The 19,329-nt window shown below is 39.7% G+C and overlaps 1 protein-coding gene across 5 annotated transcripts in view; it reads left to right on the forward strand.

The window, feature by feature from the left end:
- plxna1b (plexin A1b) overlaps positions 1 to 19,329 on the forward strand; it is a 247,573-nt gene that overhangs the window by 168,886 nt on the left and 59,358 nt on the right. For all 5 annotated transcript variants that reach the window (XM_028001974.1, XM_028001972.1, XM_028001976.1 and 2 more), the window contains 2 exons: positions 1,773 to 1,973; positions 18,852 to 18,948. In XM_028001974.1, coding sequence (XP_027857775.1) covers positions 1,773 to 1,973; positions 18,852 to 18,948 — 298 coding nt within the window. The remainder of the gene's footprint in view (positions 1 to 1,772; positions 1,974 to 18,851; positions 18,949 to 19,329) is intronic.

Genomic DNA, 19,329 nt, shown 5'->3' on the forward strand with positions numbered 1-19,329 from the left:
CTCCTCCACTCCCTACCTTCCTCCTTCCTTCTTAACCATCCATTTTCCTGCTGCTCTCTTCCTCTGCTCACCCCGCCTCCCTCCTAGTTGATTATACCTCTGGTTCTCTGTACTCTGCTTCGTCTTCCTCCTGTAGTATTCCCCTCCCTCATTATGTGTTGGGGAGGGAGGGCGTGTGTTTGTGTGTGATCCGAAACACCAAGCCAGGGCTAAGCAGGCTAATGAACAAACTCCGGCATTGTGTTCGGGCCCCGGGGATGCACTGAAGCTTCTAATGTACAGCTGCTACAGCTGGAAAAAGGGTAAAGGAAAATTTTACAGACCAGGAGTCAGATATGTGCTTAAAGAGAGAGGTGAGCGAGTGTGAGCTGATGTATCTGCAGTGAATATTAAACGAGGATCTGGTCAAAGATCCTTTTTTTTAAAGTTCTAATAAGAGTGTGTTACCTAGTGCAGCTGGGACTTGTTTTTAAAATAGATACTGCAGTAGTTTAGGGGGAATAATCTATCTGAAACCAAATGCATTGTTTCAGGGCCCTTCTTCCTATATGAACGGCTGAATGTGAATTTCCTGGCTCTGCATATCTCCTATCATGCAAGTCATTTGTCTCCATGTTGTAAATTGTGTGATATGTATGACAACGTACAGGCTGGGATCTTTAGCTCATTTTGTTGAAATTGTATCACCCACACCCTTGTGGTCTTTCTCTTCCTTCCATTCTGTGTTGATGAGATGTGCGTCCCTCTGCCAAATTGCAACATGGTCACTGTAATGACTTAATTTCTTCCAGCACATGCACAAATTCACTTCTCGGAAAGTTTATGCTCCGAGCGTTTTGCCCCATCTTATTCTTGACCCAAATATGCTTAATTAATCCAATTGCACATGGAGGGAGCTGTTTGTCTCTAACACATCTGTACAAGGGTATATGCTCAAACACACACCCTGCTCCTGCAGTTGACGGGTGGTTTCCAGATGATCATAACAAGTGTTTTGGATCTTCCCAGAATCCCAAGCTTGCACGCATACGCTCGAAAATGTGCAACAATTATAGAGCTTGTTATTTTATTTCACACATGGTACTTCATTGCCGTAACACCAGCACAAATTCTTAATGGGTAAAAAGAATACCCTTTATATCTTGTATAAAGACATACAGCATGAGTTTCAACCTGGTGTAAGGCCAGAGGGAGTTTGACCTTACATTGCATTGCAAAGTGTTCATATCCCTCGAACCATCACATTTTTCCCCCACTATTTATAACCTAACCATTGGTTATAAGGCTCCTCCAAGCTTTCAACATCCCCACAACTTTAACTCTGACCAGTCTGCTGTTCCTCCGTCTTTATGATGCTGTCTGTTCACTAATTATCTAAAAAACAAAAAACCTTAATATCTCCACAAAACAACTCTATTTAAGAGTCAGTTACACACAGATGGACTCTGTTGTACAACTAGGGAACTACTGTTAGAAAACCATATAAAATATTCTTTCTACCTCACAGTGCTGTGCTTCTTTGTGTTGGTCTGCTACTTAAAATCTCAATGAAATCCATTGAGATTTGTGTCAGAACGTGACAAAATTTGGAATAATTGAACAGGGTGTCCATATTTTTGCAAGGCATATGTTGCTACTGCATCACAGATATTAGAAGGTTTTGTGGCAACAAATTTGATTTTATTGCATATTTTCTTGCTACCTTGTTACTTTTCTTTGTTGTTTCTTTTAGAAATAGAATGTAAGTATCTCTTTATTCATATGATTTCCAGGATTGCCCCCAGATTCTGCCATCAACCCAGATTTACATGCCAGCGGGAGTCACCAAGCCGATCACCTTGGCAGCCAGGAACCTTCCCCAACCACAGTCCGCACAGAGGAACTATGAGTGCGTCTTCGACATTCAGGGTCTGACCAAAAGTGTTCCTGCGCTGCGCTTCAACAGCACCTCCATCCAGTGCCAGAATACCGAGGTGAGCAACATTGGAAAGATTATGAGAATTCTGGGTAAATTGTGAATTAAGGAAATGCGGGGTTTTTTGCACAGTTAATGTTGGAGAACACAGGAGGTGACATGTTCTTTATTCAACATTTCAGAGAAAAATCTGAAGTGTAAAACATAAGAATGCCAGATCATATTTTAACATACAAAGCTAAAGTAAAAAAAAAAACAACTACTATTTAATGAACTGCAGTGCAAATGATGTGGTGCATTAGGGTCAAACAGAAAGCATTCTCATTACTTTGTTATAATCAATACAGCTGGGTAACTAAATCATGATCCCAGAGAAGGCATTGACTTGGTCAAGGTTAAATAATTGCCTCCAACAGCTAATGACCATTCAGGACGTAAATGTGCTCACCATCATGATGAATCACTATGCAGTCATTGCATACTGGCTTGCTGACAGTCTACATATATGACCCCATCCTTATACGTTGCATTGAACCGCTAGTTGGCAAATAAATATTGTTGTCAAGTACTAAACTTATGATTAAGATGCATGTATACATAATGAGGATTTTCCCAGTCTTTTTATTAGTCCAAATCATAAGTGATTACATTGGATTTCCTAGAACGTGATTTAAAATATTGATCAACCGTGAGTAAGGCTGAGGAGTGGATGTTCATAGCTTGGTTTTACGATGCTGGCAAAAGTGTTCATAAGGTTACATGGCAACAAAAAACATATTTAGTTGATGTAACAGACCAAAATGAAGTAGTTCATTCTCAAGTGAATTTCCTTGGCAAATAAAAATCAAAGAAAGTGTTTCATGCATTTGTTGTCGGCCACTTTACTTTGATATTTCTCAATAAACGCCAGTTCAACCAGTTGCTTTCACAAGTCACCCAATTTATGGATGACATACAAAATGCCATGTGTGGCAGAAAGCAAAGTCCTTCGCATCACCCTGATCTTTTAATCCACTTCAAATTTGACAGATTTTACTTGCAAATAAATTTTAAAGATCTTTCCCCTTTACATCCTGCTCTGTGTACTTTGTGTTGGTCTATCACAGAATCCCAGTGAAAGCACATTGATGGTTGTGATGCTGACATGACAAAACGTGACAAAGTTCCAGGGGTATAAACACCACTGCAAGGCTCTGTATGTGCTCATGACTTTAACAGGAAGTGGTGCATATTAACTGGATTTAGTGCTCCCACATAGGGCTTTTTTTTTCTGCACACTGTCTAGTAAGAACCCGTTTTGTTTGTACGTGTGCAGAGGATTTGCAGGTAGGTCCATGGCTGTTTGATGTTGGAATATGGCTGTTTTTGCACGCGCATGTGTGGCTTCAAAATAGCATGACAGATAAGAGGCAGCTAGCGTCGCGCTTCATTGAGGCTGAAAATGTGCAGAGGAAGTCTCTCTCTGAACCTAGTTTGGAGCGGATTGATCATGTTTACACCTCCACTCTATACCTCTCCCTCTATTTTCCTCCATCCTCCTGCAGAGTTCATCTTTTTCTCTCTGCCTTCCTGCTGCTCCCTGGTTTCAGCGCTCAATCTTCCGCACATGTTCACCTGCACTCTGCACCAGAGTGTTTTCTATTTTTGGAAAAGAGATGATAGATAATGCTTTTAATTTAGTTTTTCATGCAGGATCATGAGGTGTCACTGCAACAGAGAATAGTGGATTTGATATATTAGAACCACTTAGATGTCATTTTTTCGTTGCGGAGCTCTTTCACTTGATAATACTCTGAGGTTTTGTCATTTACATATTTAAGCAGCGGTCCGTACTTAGCCGTAGATCTTGACGACTACCCACTGTGACAGTATTCTGTCCATATCGACGGATAGTCTACAGGTGTTGGCACACACTTGACAGGGAAGGCAGGGATAATTATCCTGCTACAGGGTTGTCTCTCCACAGAGATGTCTGTTTATTGACTCTTTATTGTAGCTGGAAGCCTGGTGTTAATAAGCAACAAAGTCCAGCTCTGGCCAAAAGTTAAATATCTCTATTTGATGTCCACCAACCAGACATGCTAGCAGTAATTAGCCTCAGGCTGTCAACACTTGGTCCTTGTTTAGCAATTTGCTGCGGCAACTTGACTGCAACACCACATATCGATGTAGCACATGCATAGAGTCCTCATGCACCCGTATTTAGATTCAGGAGATGAAAAAGGTGCCAGCTGCATGAACTTGCTATTAAGGCATAATTCATGCAGACTTGAGCTTATGAGTTTAATTATGTGTCATGAATTATTAGGATGAGGATCTTATTTTAGCAGAGGAGCAATATTTCACAAGAATAGGGTCTTAAATATTAGTTTATCCATTTATAGACCTTCATATCTCTAGTTTTCACACAGGCTCCTCTCTGTTTGCTCATGCTGTGACAGCGTTCAGCGCGGAGTCTATGAATCATGCATGACTGCGGTGGAAATAGACTTCATCTCCTATGCTGTGTACACATTGCTGCATCTGTTTGTATACACACACGCGCACATACACACCTATGGCGAGAGGGGTTAATCACTGTCTGTAGGCACGTTGACATGTGCATCTCTCAACATGGCTTACTGCGAGTCTCCCATGATAGCCCTGTATGCATCTTTGGATTTGCACTTCCCTCAGACCACTGCAACAACACTGCTTTATGGCTAGTCAATGGGATGCTAAACCAGTGGTTTGTCTTTGTGTTTGAGTGACTCAAATGTTTATCTAAAACTCGTGGGTCAAACTAACACAGCTGAAGAAAGGAGCACAAGCAGAGAAACTAGAGTTGTGTTGAGATATGGATACAGTGATGCATACAGCTGACAGGCAGAATATTGGGCTCATAAAAATAAGATTGTGGTAATATTTTGTGGAAATCTATCTATATATATATATATATTTTTTTTTTTTACAAATATATTTTCATAAATCACAAATTGTGCTTTATAGAAGCTTTATTCAGTGTGAAATTATCCAGTTCAGATTTGGGTATAAGTTCTAAGGTAGAGATTATCAAATGATGTTCAGACTCATTAAGAAACCGTGAAATAACCCTTTAAGTCAGCATGACTAGAAGCGCTACAAGATATGCCAACTTTGTGCTGCTTTTGATTTGATCTGAGACAAACATCTTTCCAGAGTGGAGAACATTCTAGTTGGTGTTCAGGAAACTAGTGAGATTTGCTAATTGGTTTTCTCAGCGATCGATTACTAGCCCATAATAATGTATTTCTCTTCATTGTATGGTTGCAAACAGTAAAGGAACGAGCTCAGTAACATAAGTCATATAGTACAGTGGGCCCTGCTACGTTAATTTAAGAAGAACAAATAAGGAGCTTATTTCACCATGTGCAGCATCCATTTTGAATATGGGTTAATGGATTACCAAGGAGCTTCAGCTAGGTGTTCTGTGAGATTTTTGCCTTATTTGACTCAGGTGAGAAAATTGTGTTCAGAGCTCAAACCAAGCGTGTGACTAATGTATTGAACAACAGCTGTATGTTGCTAGTTCACACAATAGGTGTGGTCAAAATCTACTCTCACAAGAGTTAGACCAGTGTTTTGTTTCTTGTCATAAATGTGAAAACTGACTTACGTTGTCTTGAGGTCATTAATGGTGTTTTGTTTTTTTTAACACCTCTGGCCTCCAGCTATTGTTAGCAGTTAACAGTTAGCTAGTGGCTTGGTGTCTTGTCTGTCACTTTGTAGAAAAACAGACAAGACACTTTCATTGCCAGTACACTTTTGTGCTGGCAACGAAGTACAAAAGATTCAACCAGATAATTGCTCTAAAAGTGGTGGAGTTTTCTTTCACGTTTTAGTAATGGAGTAGTGTTGGCTAGTCCAACAATAAAACTTTAGTCTGTGGTTCTCCAAAGAGACGAGCGCTGAGCTTCCCGCGGGAGTCTGTAGGAACTCCTGTGGGACTAAACTGAAAACTATACCGATAGCATTGTTTTCTGTTCATCCTTAATGCAATACACACAAAAGGGACAAGTTTCAAAGGAAGAATGAGATAATGGATATTAAAAGCTGCAACACTTCAGCGATGGTGATGTTGCCTTTTCCTCATTTGAACTTGGTGCAGTACAGCTGATCTTCTCTAAACTCTGTTTTCACACTGACCAGCTCCATTGTGTGTAATAAGGATCAATTCAGTTTATGTCGACTACAAAAGTACGCATCACAGCGCACAGAAGTCAGAGTTCAACATATTTCAACATGGACAGTTCAATTTCCCTCTGCCACACAGACCTCCACACCGAGGTAGGCGCTGTTTTATCAGCACTTTTTCCAATCTAGGACAAAATCCTTGTTTTACACCCAGTGCCAAACATCCGGTGATGCTTCTTGCCCCTTTAAGGCCAAATTTAGGAAACTTTAGCAAACTTTGTCAGCGTAACATGGCAGCTAAAACCTACTTCCTTATTATTTCAAAATAAAAGTATAAAATAATGATAGCAGTAATTTACTTCGCCAGTCAAAATCACATGCTGACAACAACTGAATTGCACGGTGCAGGACACGTTTCACTTTGACAAGACAAATGCTTTCATTTTTCTATTTCCTTAAACCCCTGGTGTTGAGAGCTAAATGTTGAAAGAATTGGGGATCGGAAGTAGACAAAAGAAGATGAGGAGGACAAATGTTGTAAAGAAAAAAAAAGCAGAGAACCAGAGGAAAGAGAGACTGATTGAGCAAGAACAAAAAGAGATGTAATGCCTGAGAGAGATAGTGACTAGAAAAAATGAAGATGAGAGGGTGTTAGATGGACTAGGGAAATTGGAGCTTAATAGTCAATTTCAGGTTACATGAATGGAGGAAAGTGGAAGAGGGAGAGAGATGCCGAAAAGAACATAAGGGAAGGAGCGGGGGATCGAGATGAGAGCATGTGAGAGAAGAAAATCTTCTCCAAAGTCTCTCCTGAGGCCAGAACTCTTTCTCCTCTCTTTCATACAATATCACACCATCCAAGAGTAGACAACTTCACCACAGGATATTCAGAACATCCACAGTCAGATCAGGTTTAAACTCTAGTTTCCCATATTTTGCTGTTTCTACGGTGACTATGATAACATAATACTCTTATGGAGGATCCCCTGGGAGGAGACTGTCAATAACCCACTGTATATGTGGTACACAGGATATATGATAGTGCAACTCCAGCTCTATATTACCCATGTTGGGTATTGGCTATCCATATGTGCTCTTGGGAGAATTCAGTGTTTTTGTATTAAGTTCCTGCACACACCAGCTGATCCCAACGGGGAAAAAAGACCAAGTGGATTATAGATCTTAGGAGAAAGAAGGCAGGACTGTAAAAGGCTTGCTTTCGCAAGCACACATAAAACAAGTAGGCCATATTTAAGGTGTTGAGACTTTGAAGATTCCTACGTTATAAAAACTGCTCAAAGCTCTAAATTTTGCTGTGTTGAGCCTTCATTGGGTTTGTATTGCACAAGTAATAATTCATAGCAGTTTGCATATCTGGCTTTTGAAGTTGGGAATTTTGCAAAAAGTAAAATTTTTTATACCCTGGTAAAGTTAATAAAATAACTCGCTGTCCAACGTCCACTAGCAAATAAATTGTAGAAGCGCTCTGATCATTTTGGAGGAGATGAGGAGGAAAAGCGTGTCCTCTTTGCTTCCTTCTTATTTCTTTTTGCCAGAAAAAGCCCACATTGATACTGACACATTCACAACCATCAGCCAGACCTTATGGTGGAAATAAACTCTGGTCAGTAGCCACCAAAACAACAAGCTGGTGTCTGCATCAGAGCTGTCCGCATTTCTGACCTGGAAAAGACAGCTTCCCGGTGTGTGTCGACCAATCAGAGGCAGCGCTTCGGGTGAAAGGGCCAATAGGATGCTGAACTGGGGGTTGTGAAGGCTGCGGTTGCACTGCCAAAGGGGTCACTGCCGTAAACAAGCACTTGTACACGCCCACACGCACAGCCTTGTAAAAGTATTCACAGCCCTAACATTTTTTCTAATTTTATTTTCAGACAGCCACAAATTTCAGGGTATGTTGCAGGGTTTTATGAGGTGAAGAACTGTGAGATGGAAGGAAAGGGAAATGTAGTTTTCAAAATATTTTTACAAATAAAAAGTTGAGAATTCTCTTCTAATAGCCCTCAATAACATTTTGTGCAAATCTTGCCTCTAGGAGTCACCTAAGTTTTAAATTCAATGTGTGTGCCTCAGAGGTTTGCTAGAGAACATTAGTTAACATTTTTACTATCAGTTTTACACATTTAGAAACTCAAATTTGTGCCCATTGTTCAAAGTATTTTACTGTCAGGCTAATTGGATAACTACAATTATCTAATTTCAGGTTTTGTAAGAGAGTATCTGTTAGAGTTGGTCCTGAACTTTATAATTATTTCTGTGACTATGTTTAGTCTAGCTGTCCTACATTAACTCACACTAAGACTCCGAGGGTTTTTTTTCTGTAGAATTGCTTTTAGTGGCATTTAGTTATTTCTGAAGCCTTCCCGTTGGATGATACTGCCACTATTATGTTTCTGTTTGTTAATTTTGTTTGGGTGTGTCATGGTAAATGGGGCAGAACTGAAATGCTCACTTCTTAATTTGCAATTTAGATTGTTTAATTTTCCTTTCACCTTTCACATTAATGCACTACTGTGTGTTCTGTTGAGGAAAAATCCCAATAAAACACCTGGAAATCTCTTGTAGAAAACATGACATGGAAAAAATCCAGTACTTTCAGAACCAAAGAGTCATGCGGAAGATCATCTGGAGATCTCTTTAACACTAAGACTGAACGAAATGGCTCAACCTGTTGTAGACTCTACTTTTCTTAGCATTATGGCCCCAAGTGTTGTTAGCTTTTACTTCAGTTGCACGTCTCCACTCTCCTCCCTTTTCCTCCCTCTTTAACCTTCTTTCCTTGTTTCTCCCTGGAGGGCAGGAATGAGAGGACAGATGATATCAGCTCAAGCCGTACACCATTACCTCAACGTCTGATAAACCAGTCGGCCACTCCATCACCCTCCTTTTTTCTCTCGGCTCTTCACCAGTGAGGAAAAAGCAGACGTGGGGTCAGGAGGAGAAAATCTAGTTTGGATATAAGAGGTGTGGCGGTGTGTGTTTTCTCAGCGTGCGTAGAGAGCAGCTGTTTGTTGAAGAAGAGATGTGACGTTTTAGAGGTCCTGATGGCATCCAATTAAGGGAGATAAAATGATGATGAATTGCAGTCTGGCTGCGGAGATCAACACCATTGTGTGTGTGTGTGGGTGTGTTTGAGAGCGCACCCATGCGCGCGCACCCCCTCGTACAGCAAGACGGCTAACTACAAAAGCAACAGATTTGGAGAAAATTGTGGTATGTGAAGGAAAGATGGGAAAGGTGGAAAAATACAAAAGCAAGAAAGTTCTGATGCAGCGATTTGAGAAAGAATCTGAAAAATAGATTAGGAGAAAAGGTGAAAGATAAGTACAGCTGTAGAGGAGAGAACAAATAACTTCCAATGGGAAATGAGAAGGAAAAATGGCAAACCAAAAAAATGGACTAACAGATAAATGAATGGATGCAGAGAGCAACCCGAGGTCTGGAGAAGGGGCCAAACATGTCTGCAGGGAGAGAGGACAGTCCAGTGATAGTCTGTCACACATCCTTACAGTGTGTGTGTGTATGTGAAAGAAATGAGTCAGGGTGCTGACGCAAGCTTCACTCCTATGACTTTATGAGATTTGTTAATATAACTAACCGACTGCAATAACCGGAGGCCGTAAACCTTTTTATTTTCAATACATCAAAGCGTGCACATATTTTCAGACATTCGCGCCGTTAAAAGTGTCGGGAAAGAGGCTAATGAGGGCCTTGGTGCTGCTCTGTGTAGGGTAGGTGCGGTGGGGCATGGTAAAGTCTGGCCTGGCATGGCCTTACACAGCTTAATGAGATATAAACAGTGGACCTGCCACCTCTTTCAGCCATACCACACACTGACTCTGTTTTAATTGGCCTGCAGACTGCCTGTGTGTTTAAGTGTGTGTGTGCAACATGTGGGGGCAGTGGCTGGAATCTATTGTGAGCTGCTGCAAATTAAAGACTGCCATGTGATCGCTCTGATGACACTAATCAGATTTTGATTTCAGGGGAGTGCAGTGTTTTTACAGTTGCAATTTTTTTTTTTTTTGTATTTCCTTTAAAAAAAAAAAATTTGGTACTTTATTCAAAAACATATTTTTTTACTATGTCAGTTAGAAAGCCTTTGAGTCATTTAATGCTGAAGTTGGTGATTTTTATTTATGCATTTATTTGCACTGGGCGCTTATCTTCCACTGATTCCACTGAGTTTGATATCTAACAGTCCTTCATTGTCTTGCTCAGCTTGTCTTTTTCCTTCCTTTCAAATCAAAATGCTTGATCTCTGAGAATGTTACTGGCCCACTTCAGGATGAATTTATCGGATTGTCCACTCCTGGGCAGCTCCTGTCCACTCCTGCCCTAAATGATGATGACCTCAAATTATTTGTAAATGTCCCTTTAATGTTCCCCAGATTGATGAGAAGCAGCAGTTACTGCTTTAAGATGATTGTTGATATCTTTCCGCCTTGGAATTTTATCAGCACACATCTTCACCAGACCAATGATCCATTATTCATATGATTTTATTTAGTAGCACCAGGCTGCTGAAAGAGTACATTGTTTTTTTTGCACATATTAGATTCAGCTTTGGTAAATAAACAACAATAGTGTAGAATCTTGTGTGTATTTGTCCAGATAAGAGTAGATTTAAATTATTTTAGGGAAAAATCATTTTGTGAAACCATAAAAAAAAACTTTCTCTCCTTATTTCTTTTAAGCATCTGACTTCCTTTCTTTGTCCGTCCTATCTTCAGCTTTCTGTCTCTCCTCCAGGTGACGATCAGAACGCCCACGCTCCCTTCTAGGATAAATAAGAATTAATTGCTGCACCGCTATCATCATATGCCAAATGCTCCACCCGTCCTCCACCCCACTTTAATTATCTATTTTTCATTTCTACCTCTCCCCCACATCCATTCAATTTGTAACCTTTACTCTACACGCGCTCTGGATTTTACCAGTTCAATTTCTTCATGATTATCAGGAGATTAGCAAGAACAAAATTTGCCTTCAGGGTCTAACAGAGCTACCCGATTTATTTTGTCATTTTGAGCAGATGTGGTTGCATTTGGGTGGGGAAGACACACTCCATATGAAGGGTTTTCTGCCAGGAGATGGCATCAACTCTTTTTCTCAAATGCCACTGTCAATGAGACACTTCGATAGCAGGGTTTCTGTAGAGTACATGAGACGTCTAGTATTGAAGCCATGAAAAGTTGATGGTACTTCTGAGATCTAAAGAAGTAGGACTAAAGAAAAAGCTTGAGGAAATGTTTCTATTTCAAAACTTTATTCCAAGTTTCAGTTATTCATGTTTGTCCATCCATCTTTTTATATCTCATTAGAGGCACAAAAACATATTTGTTCTTTTAAATTGAGCAAATGTATTGAGAACTGTGGAGTTTTAAGTCTGGAAAAGTCTAAAATTTTAACATAAAAATGCGCAAAAACTTTTTACCAACTATAAGTTGTCATCTGTAGCTATCTTTCTCTTGATATGTAAAGGCTACTTTATTAAAGTGCTGTTCTTTTGATGAATGAATGCCACAAAACTCTGGGTTTTTTTTAATACATGTGCTTATTTAAGCCTTCTGGCGAGTTGGTGAGGGGAGAAAGGCTGCCAGATGAATGGCACAAAGTTGACAGAGAAGCAAAAGGGTGACACTGAAAATATGGACATTTCTGCAAAGTACCACATATCAGATTTTTTCCCTCCGTAAGAAGGCTTGTAGCTTACACTAGCTTAATGTGTTGGCTGAAAAATAAGAAACATTGACTATGACAGCATTATTTTTCTCTCAAGCCAGCATTTTTTTCTCCCGTTCCCTTCTTTCTGTGTTTCTTTCTATTAGTGTAGAAAGTATTAGTCCAAGCCTGTGCATGTGTGTGGGCATGGGGGTGTGTGTGTGTGTGTGTGTGTGTGTGTGTGTGTGTGTGTGTGTGTGTGTGTGTGTATATATGGGTCTCTGTGCAAGAGATAAGCTGGCTAACTGGGTCCGGCCATGCTCCAATCCTGTTAGCATTAGCGATTAGCACTGGCTAACAGTCTCCTATTATGAGCAGGGAGTGATTCCAAGTTGCCTGACCTCACACATAGTGTACACACATTCACACTCCCTAAGCAGTGAGAAGGATTACCACTTGAGCCTTGATTAGGAGGCCATATCTGCCTGGAAGTTGACTGCATGTGTATGTGTTGTACATAAATGAGTATAGCGATGTGTAAATCTTGACTTGGACAGACACTATGTGTCGGACCTAATCTAGTCGGGTAAAGACTATTTCAGATGGACCAACTTTGCGTCAGTGTCCTCTGTTTGTTTCATCGCCTCTCCTTTTGTGAGATATCTTATAGCTGGAAGGATCTGCAGTTGATTGAAGGATGTGTTCGGTCAGGTCTGACTTTCCTGTCATCACCTCTGGAAAACTGTCAAGAGATGGAGAAAAGCCTGTCTTGTCATTGGTATAGACTTGCCCGGGGCAAGTTTGATATTTTTAGGTGTCCGGCTTCAGAATGACTAATTATATGACTGTGACCCTCAGAAAGTAGCAGTTGTTATACTTTTAGCTTCCTTCAACCATAGTTCCTGCTGGTTCTCATATTCATTCTCCGTTTGTTTGTTCTGTCTCTCGTTAGTCTCTCTCAGGAATATGCTGACAACAACACGTTAGATACAAATAAACTCACACTTATTTCTCCAGGGTCACTGATTGCCCCACTGATCTCTCTAGCTACATTCAAACATTGACTTTGTCTACAGCTCATCTCTGTTAGATTAAAGGATGGGTAATTGCAATTCTACAAACATTCTGAAGAAAACATTTTCTGTTAATTGGCAAGTATCAATAAATTTACCCCCCAAAAAACCCTGTTTAAATGTTGGTAGTGGCTTGATAAACCAACAACATGCTCTCAATGTTGTTTGATATTAAACACTGAGGAGTACACAATCATATGTTTGTACTTAATGCTACAAACAATTTTTTTGTTTTTATTTTGTTGTATTGTATTTATTCTATTGTGAGATTATAAAAGACTTATATGAATATAAATGTTTAGTGAGATTTCGAAAGGGAACTCTAAAGATCCCATGACTATTGATTTGCGCCCCTGGTCAGGCTCCCAACGGCTACTTTGGGAACCACTGCATCACACAGTTGTTACATTTCAGGGGGAAAAAATGTCTGTATTTAATAGTGGGAATGGAGACATGTCTGGAAAGGCAGAAGGGTTTTCTCTTTGCGTCTGTCCTAATTGTGGATTTAGCTTTTTAGAATCATGCTAGCTTCAGTTATTCAACAACTGAAGACATTTATTGAATAAAATGTCTTTTTTTTATTCAATAAACTAGCTTCAGTTATACAATAGCTGAAGCTAGAAATTATATAATTATACTAATATGAATATTCTGTTAATACATTTTATTTCAACAAATTTATCTCTTTCATCATGTTTTTAAATAATAATTGGTTGACATAAAGAATAACGCTTTATTTTTTACATTTTGTGGTTAGTCTGTATTGTGTCTTGCAAACAGTGTGTGGGGGTTTTTTTTAGTTGTATTTTTCCTGCTGTCGCTTAAATATGCATTGTGCCACTGTGCTGATTTACTATAAAAGTTTAATAAGCTTTTGGTTCAGTGACAGAAGATGAGCTCTAGATCATAACCTAACAATCCCAACCCTGTGTTACCCATTATATGCATGTACATGCCCAGCCACACCTTCTCCCTTACTAATTATTTATGCTTTTTGAATGAAGACCCCACAAACCCTCATTTCTCCATACTCTACGCACGAATCCTCACCTCTTTGTTGATGGATGTACGAACACAGACACCTTTACCACCGACTAAAACGGAGAGTAAAGGCTAAGCAGTGATGTTCCCAGCTGTCAGCGAATGCCTTCAACATAGGGGTGTGTGTGGTGTAGATTTTGAAAGAGACTACTCGTCTGGCTGTAAAGCAGGGTTAAGGGGAACACCTACATCCGTCATCTATTAGGTTATCCAGTGGAGTTGGCTGTCTGATTCAGGGGGAAGCAGGGCATGTTCTCATTCACTGCTCAGCAGAAAAGCGGCAGTGACAGTGAACGGTGCCTTGACCTCCTGGTCAAGGCACCTCCAACAGGTCATCTGTCCTGAGGGGATACGGCACAGCAGCACAAAGACACAGTTAATGACTTTGAAATATAGAAATGGATTCAGCATAGAGCCATAGAACACATATGACATTATATTACCGGAGGGAAACCATTCCCTCAGCCCTGCTGTTTGGTGTTTCTGGGTTCACTGAAAATGTGCTGACATATACTGTATCCTTCACTACAACATTAATCAAAGATATTATTCATCATCCTTCTTTTTTCGAGTTAAACACCTCAGCTTGTCTTGTCCCAATTACAAACTTTTCCTTGTCTCTTTGAGTCTATTTTAATGAAGATTAATTAGATTTTTAATATTCTGCTTTTAGTAGCCACCTAGTTTCCAACTAGACTCTTACTTCTTGAAAGACAAATGTGTGAATGTGAGATACACACCTGATGGTGGTTGCTGTAAAAGTTAATGAATCTCAAACACCTGTATCAGCTTTAGCATGTGCCACATGCAGTCTGTAAATGTTCTGGATTTCATAGAAACTTATGAATGTATTGCCCCTCAATATTTTTTCTTTTACACATTTTTAACATTACAAACATAAGTTTTAAGTTAAGATCTTAATCTGATCTAGAATAAGTGACATGACCATGACTTGATGCTTTACTTTCCAGTTTACTTTGCTAGTAAAAACATGAAAAATGTCCGTCTCTAGATTTGCAAACCTGCTGATTCTGCAAAGTTCCGACTCTGACTTGTCTATTGCATTTTGTTATCCAAACCTACAGCAGCGATGTGTCCCTGAGTATCTTTCTTACTCCACTTTCTCTTCTGTCCATTTGTCTTGAACACTCTCACACACTCAAACATACTATTTTATTCTCTTCACCCCTTGCAGAAAACGTCTTGCTCTCAGGCACTCTGGGTGGTCTCTTGGTGATGAGGACTGGGAGGAATGGATGGGGGAGGGAATGCTGAAAGAAATCCGCATGTTTGGACCGGACAAAAATAATAACTAACGTTCAGAACGCGGTGTTGGTGTGGCGGTTCCTCTTCCTGTGTTTGCATGTCTTTCTATATTTCATTTATGGTTCCTGTACATGAGCCTTTGATGAAATTTCCAACAATCTTCTCCAGAAACTGCCCCACGTGCGGGATGCGTATTTATAGCACTGCGCCTGAGATGTTTGTTATATGCGATAAAGAAATCTGCTTCATATTTCCTTGTTTGACTGCAGGTGTTTTGGGGGCATGGAGATAGACGAGAGAAAGTCAGGCCGAGATTGATAGCAGGAGAGGATCATGCAGAGGTGTGGGGAAGGAATAATAAGAGGCAAAGGAAGAAGAGGGGAAGAGGCGGGAGTCAGGAGGAGGATAGGGAGAGAAGGAGGCGCAGAGGAATGTGTGAATAGACCAAGGCAGACGTGTCAGTGAACAAATTGAAAATGCCAATTTCACTTTAGCCCCCACCAGTTCAAGCGCTTATAGCCCAGCCATGGCCTCTTATTCCGTGTGTAAATGAATGGTGTCCACGGAATAACACACAATCACCTCCCTCTATCCATCTTGGCCTCGCTATTTCTCCTTCACCCCTGCTGCTGAATAATCTGCTCTCTGCTCTTTTTCCCTTATTGCTGGATCAGGCTTCTTCTCCACAGCTTTTCTTGAATTTCACCTCACCTCTGGACTTTCTATCACACATTATAAGCATGTTCTTGTACACTAATCGTTATTTGCCTCATGTTGGGTTTAATTCACCTCAATGATTTGGTAAATATGACATCTAAACTTAGTGTATATACTTTGGCATTAACTATCTTTCAGTTAACATCCCAGGTAGTAGTACACCACTGCCTGCCAAAATCAGAGCTATAGTGGGCTTGATATCCCACTTTGACAGGACTTCCTATTTAAAATTAGAAACTACACTTTTAATCTGAGCTCCATGCAGACATGTTTCTTTATTCATTTCCACCTTCAGGGCACACTAAATGCAAATCATCCAATCACGGAGGCAAAGAAAGAATTAATCAGCTATTCAGAAATTGCGACATTGCTATGTCCTTTCTTTTTCTTATCTTGTCTATGCACATTTCTTCACCTCCTCCCTTGCTAAAACACATTTAAAATCACTATTATTACGGACGCTCAGATAAATCTCACAGTATCGCTCTGAAGTGGGAGATATCGCATAGTGGTAGCAAGTTGTAGCTTGATTCAATCTGCGAGGACCCTGTAGCCTCAGGACGGGGGCTTTCACATTAGATTTTATCACCACTTCACCACAAGAGAAGAGGCCTGCTATCTCTGCCCCCTGAAGCTACTGAAGATGGTGACCATAGCAGAGGAGGGGAAAGCTATTGGGCACCTTCTGAGTGACTACGGTATTAGGTCGTATCTCAATTCCTGCAGGCCATCATCCCTACATCAGGGAATATGGCAGGGAATATGGTACATATCATCAGCATTACGTGCAGTGGCTGCAATAAATTCCTGTTTTTGTTTGTTTTGGAGTAGCATTATCCTGCACTGACAAGTTTTAGAAAAAGTTTACATTTAAACCCAGTACTTTTAGTCAGCTTTGGAGGGGGAAGTGGTTCAGTAAGAAATTTTGAACAAAGTCACCTTGTGTTGCACAGCCCTTTTTATTGTTTCAAAAGGACAGTTCCAAACTTCTCCCATAACATTTCGCAATGTTTGAGCAAACAGAGATAAGGGCTTGTCCAAACTACTTGGTCCTCCTAGTCTTTTGTTTCCTCAGTTAGTGCCAAAGTTTTATGTGTATTTAGGTTGATGTTCAGCTACTCTACAGGATATTTTAATCTAAATCTATATGGTCTGTTACATTTTGATTATAAATACTGTACTACCAATTTTCCATCAGTAAATACTCATGTTGATATTAATTAGCTAAAATTTCAAAAGAAGAACATCTTAAGTATCACTAAAACAACTGTGGGTCACATTTTCTTTGAAGCAAATCTTCAATTGCTCATGTTACATCTGAGGTTGTTCAAAGTGAGGATATACTGTATGTCATTGCTTTAGTTATGTCCAAATGACCATTTCACACAAATACACAGCAAACATTCATAGTTCTCATTGAGAACTATTGTTCTCTTTGAAAATGTTGTTTTTTTGTCACTAAGCACACCTGGTGGACAAGAAGTAGAAATGGTGCAGATGTTCCCAATTTGTTTGAAAATGCCCAGGTTAATGTAGACAGTGTCCATTGAGGAAGGTTGTGTGTTTAGAGAACCATTCCTCTTTTGACGTACCACACATTTTGCATAACTATCAGGCTGAAAGTTTACTAGTTGGATTCACCAGATTTTTTGAATGAAGTCTCCTGTTTTTTTAAAAACTTCATTCAAATGAATGGCATAATGACAAAAACGGTTCCCAGCATTATCGACTCTCCACTGACCTTAACAGTGGGCTTGAGGTGGTTTTCTGAACATTTTATCCTTCGTTTCATCCCAACCTGATGTGAAATGTTTGTGGCAAAAAAAAACCTTGCTCTTATTGTCATCAGAAGAAAGCACACAGTTCCCGTTAAAGTGCAAGTAGAGTTAAGCAAACCTCACTTCTGATGGTCGGACAGAAGAATCTTCTTTTGGTATTACTCCAAATGAGTCGGTGGGCATATAAATGATTTTGGAAACTTGATGACCCTAAGAGGTCACTCATTGCTGAAGTTCAACAACAGTTATCTTTGGGATGTTATCTTCAGTTTATTCTCCTTACTGCTTCTGGTGACAAGATGGATGTAAACATGCTCCTCCAAATCTAGTGGTCATTGGCTTAAAAATATGGACCTCTGTGTCATATTGTAAATAATTATATATAACCAGTGGAAACAAAGTCATAAATTATTCATTAGAAGTCTCTGGAAAGTCTGATCAACATAAAAGCAAGTATACATTTTTAGAAAAAGCTAAGGCTACATCTTGCTTAAGGAGACTGTTAGCTTAAACATGCTTGGCACTGTCAGAAGAGAGAAAGTGATGACGCAGCTTGTGCTTTCGGCACCGCTCCTGGGTATCTTTTGAGAAGATAGTTTACGTCTGTGTGACTCAGGGGAGGAGGTGTACCCTCTGAAGCTGCATTTTATTTGGTAGTGATAATTGTTATTTATTTGTTAGGAGAGGTCTCAAGGGAGCTTTTTTCTATGTCATCCCTTCAGTTCACACACCGCCATCAGATTACCGCATCTGAGACTTGTTGTCTCATTTAAAGCAAATCCATAAAACTGATTATGCCGATGAGGAGTCAATTACGTTTCATTTCTTATTAGTTCAGGATGCAAAAATGAAATTAGATGAGAATATTATTGTTGGAGATATATTAGGCTTTTCATTCATCACTGGGATGGAATGAGTCATGTGGTGATGGGGATCCCAATTTCTTAATCAACTCCGCGCTCTGCCAGGGAGCCGTGGATGTGCCATGTGTGAAAATCACAATATAGCCTGTCTCTCATACTTCATTTTTATGGCCCCTTTGACTGTGTGAGCGCCGTAGCATATCACATTACTAGCAGCTAGTCGCTGAACTCAGTTTTTTCTTTCTTATTTTTCTCCTACATTCTCCTTCTTTTATTGAACTAATGCAAGTTTTACTATTGTAAAAAAAAGTTTAGATGAGTAACTTTATACTAATCTTGTGCTTAATGTTGTTTTCTGTTTCAGTATACTTACGAAGGGGACGAAATCAGTGACTTGCCAGTGGATCTGTCTGTAGTTTGGAATGGAAACTTTGTCATCGACAACCCCTACAACATTAAAGGTAAGTTAGTTGTATGTCATTCACTTAATACTGTATTTACACTGTTTAGCTTTGAGTTTTACTGTTCCTAATAGTACCATCTGTATGTTTCATATTTTCTGCTCATTAGTACTGTGCTTAAGCTGGTCTCAACACATGGGCATATTGCTGCTTTAATTTTTTTCTTAACACTTTTATGTAAAATGAAATTAAATGTATTTTTTTTCTTACACTGATATGATCCGTCTGCTCTAAGGATAGGCTGGGATGAGATTCTCAGCGTATAAGCATGAACAAAAGTACAAATTTTTAACCAAATTTATACATTTACATAAAAAACAACTGAAGCTCTTTCTAATCATACTGAAATTTAGCAATTAGAAAAAATTGTGGTGACCTAAC

The sequence above is a fragment of the Xiphophorus couchianus genome, chromosome 20, assembly GCF_001444195.1.
Source record: "Xiphophorus couchianus chromosome 20, X_couchianus-1.0, whole genome shotgun sequence".
Taxonomy (NCBI): Eukaryota; Metazoa; Chordata; class Actinopteri; order Cyprinodontiformes; family Poeciliidae; genus Xiphophorus; species Xiphophorus couchianus.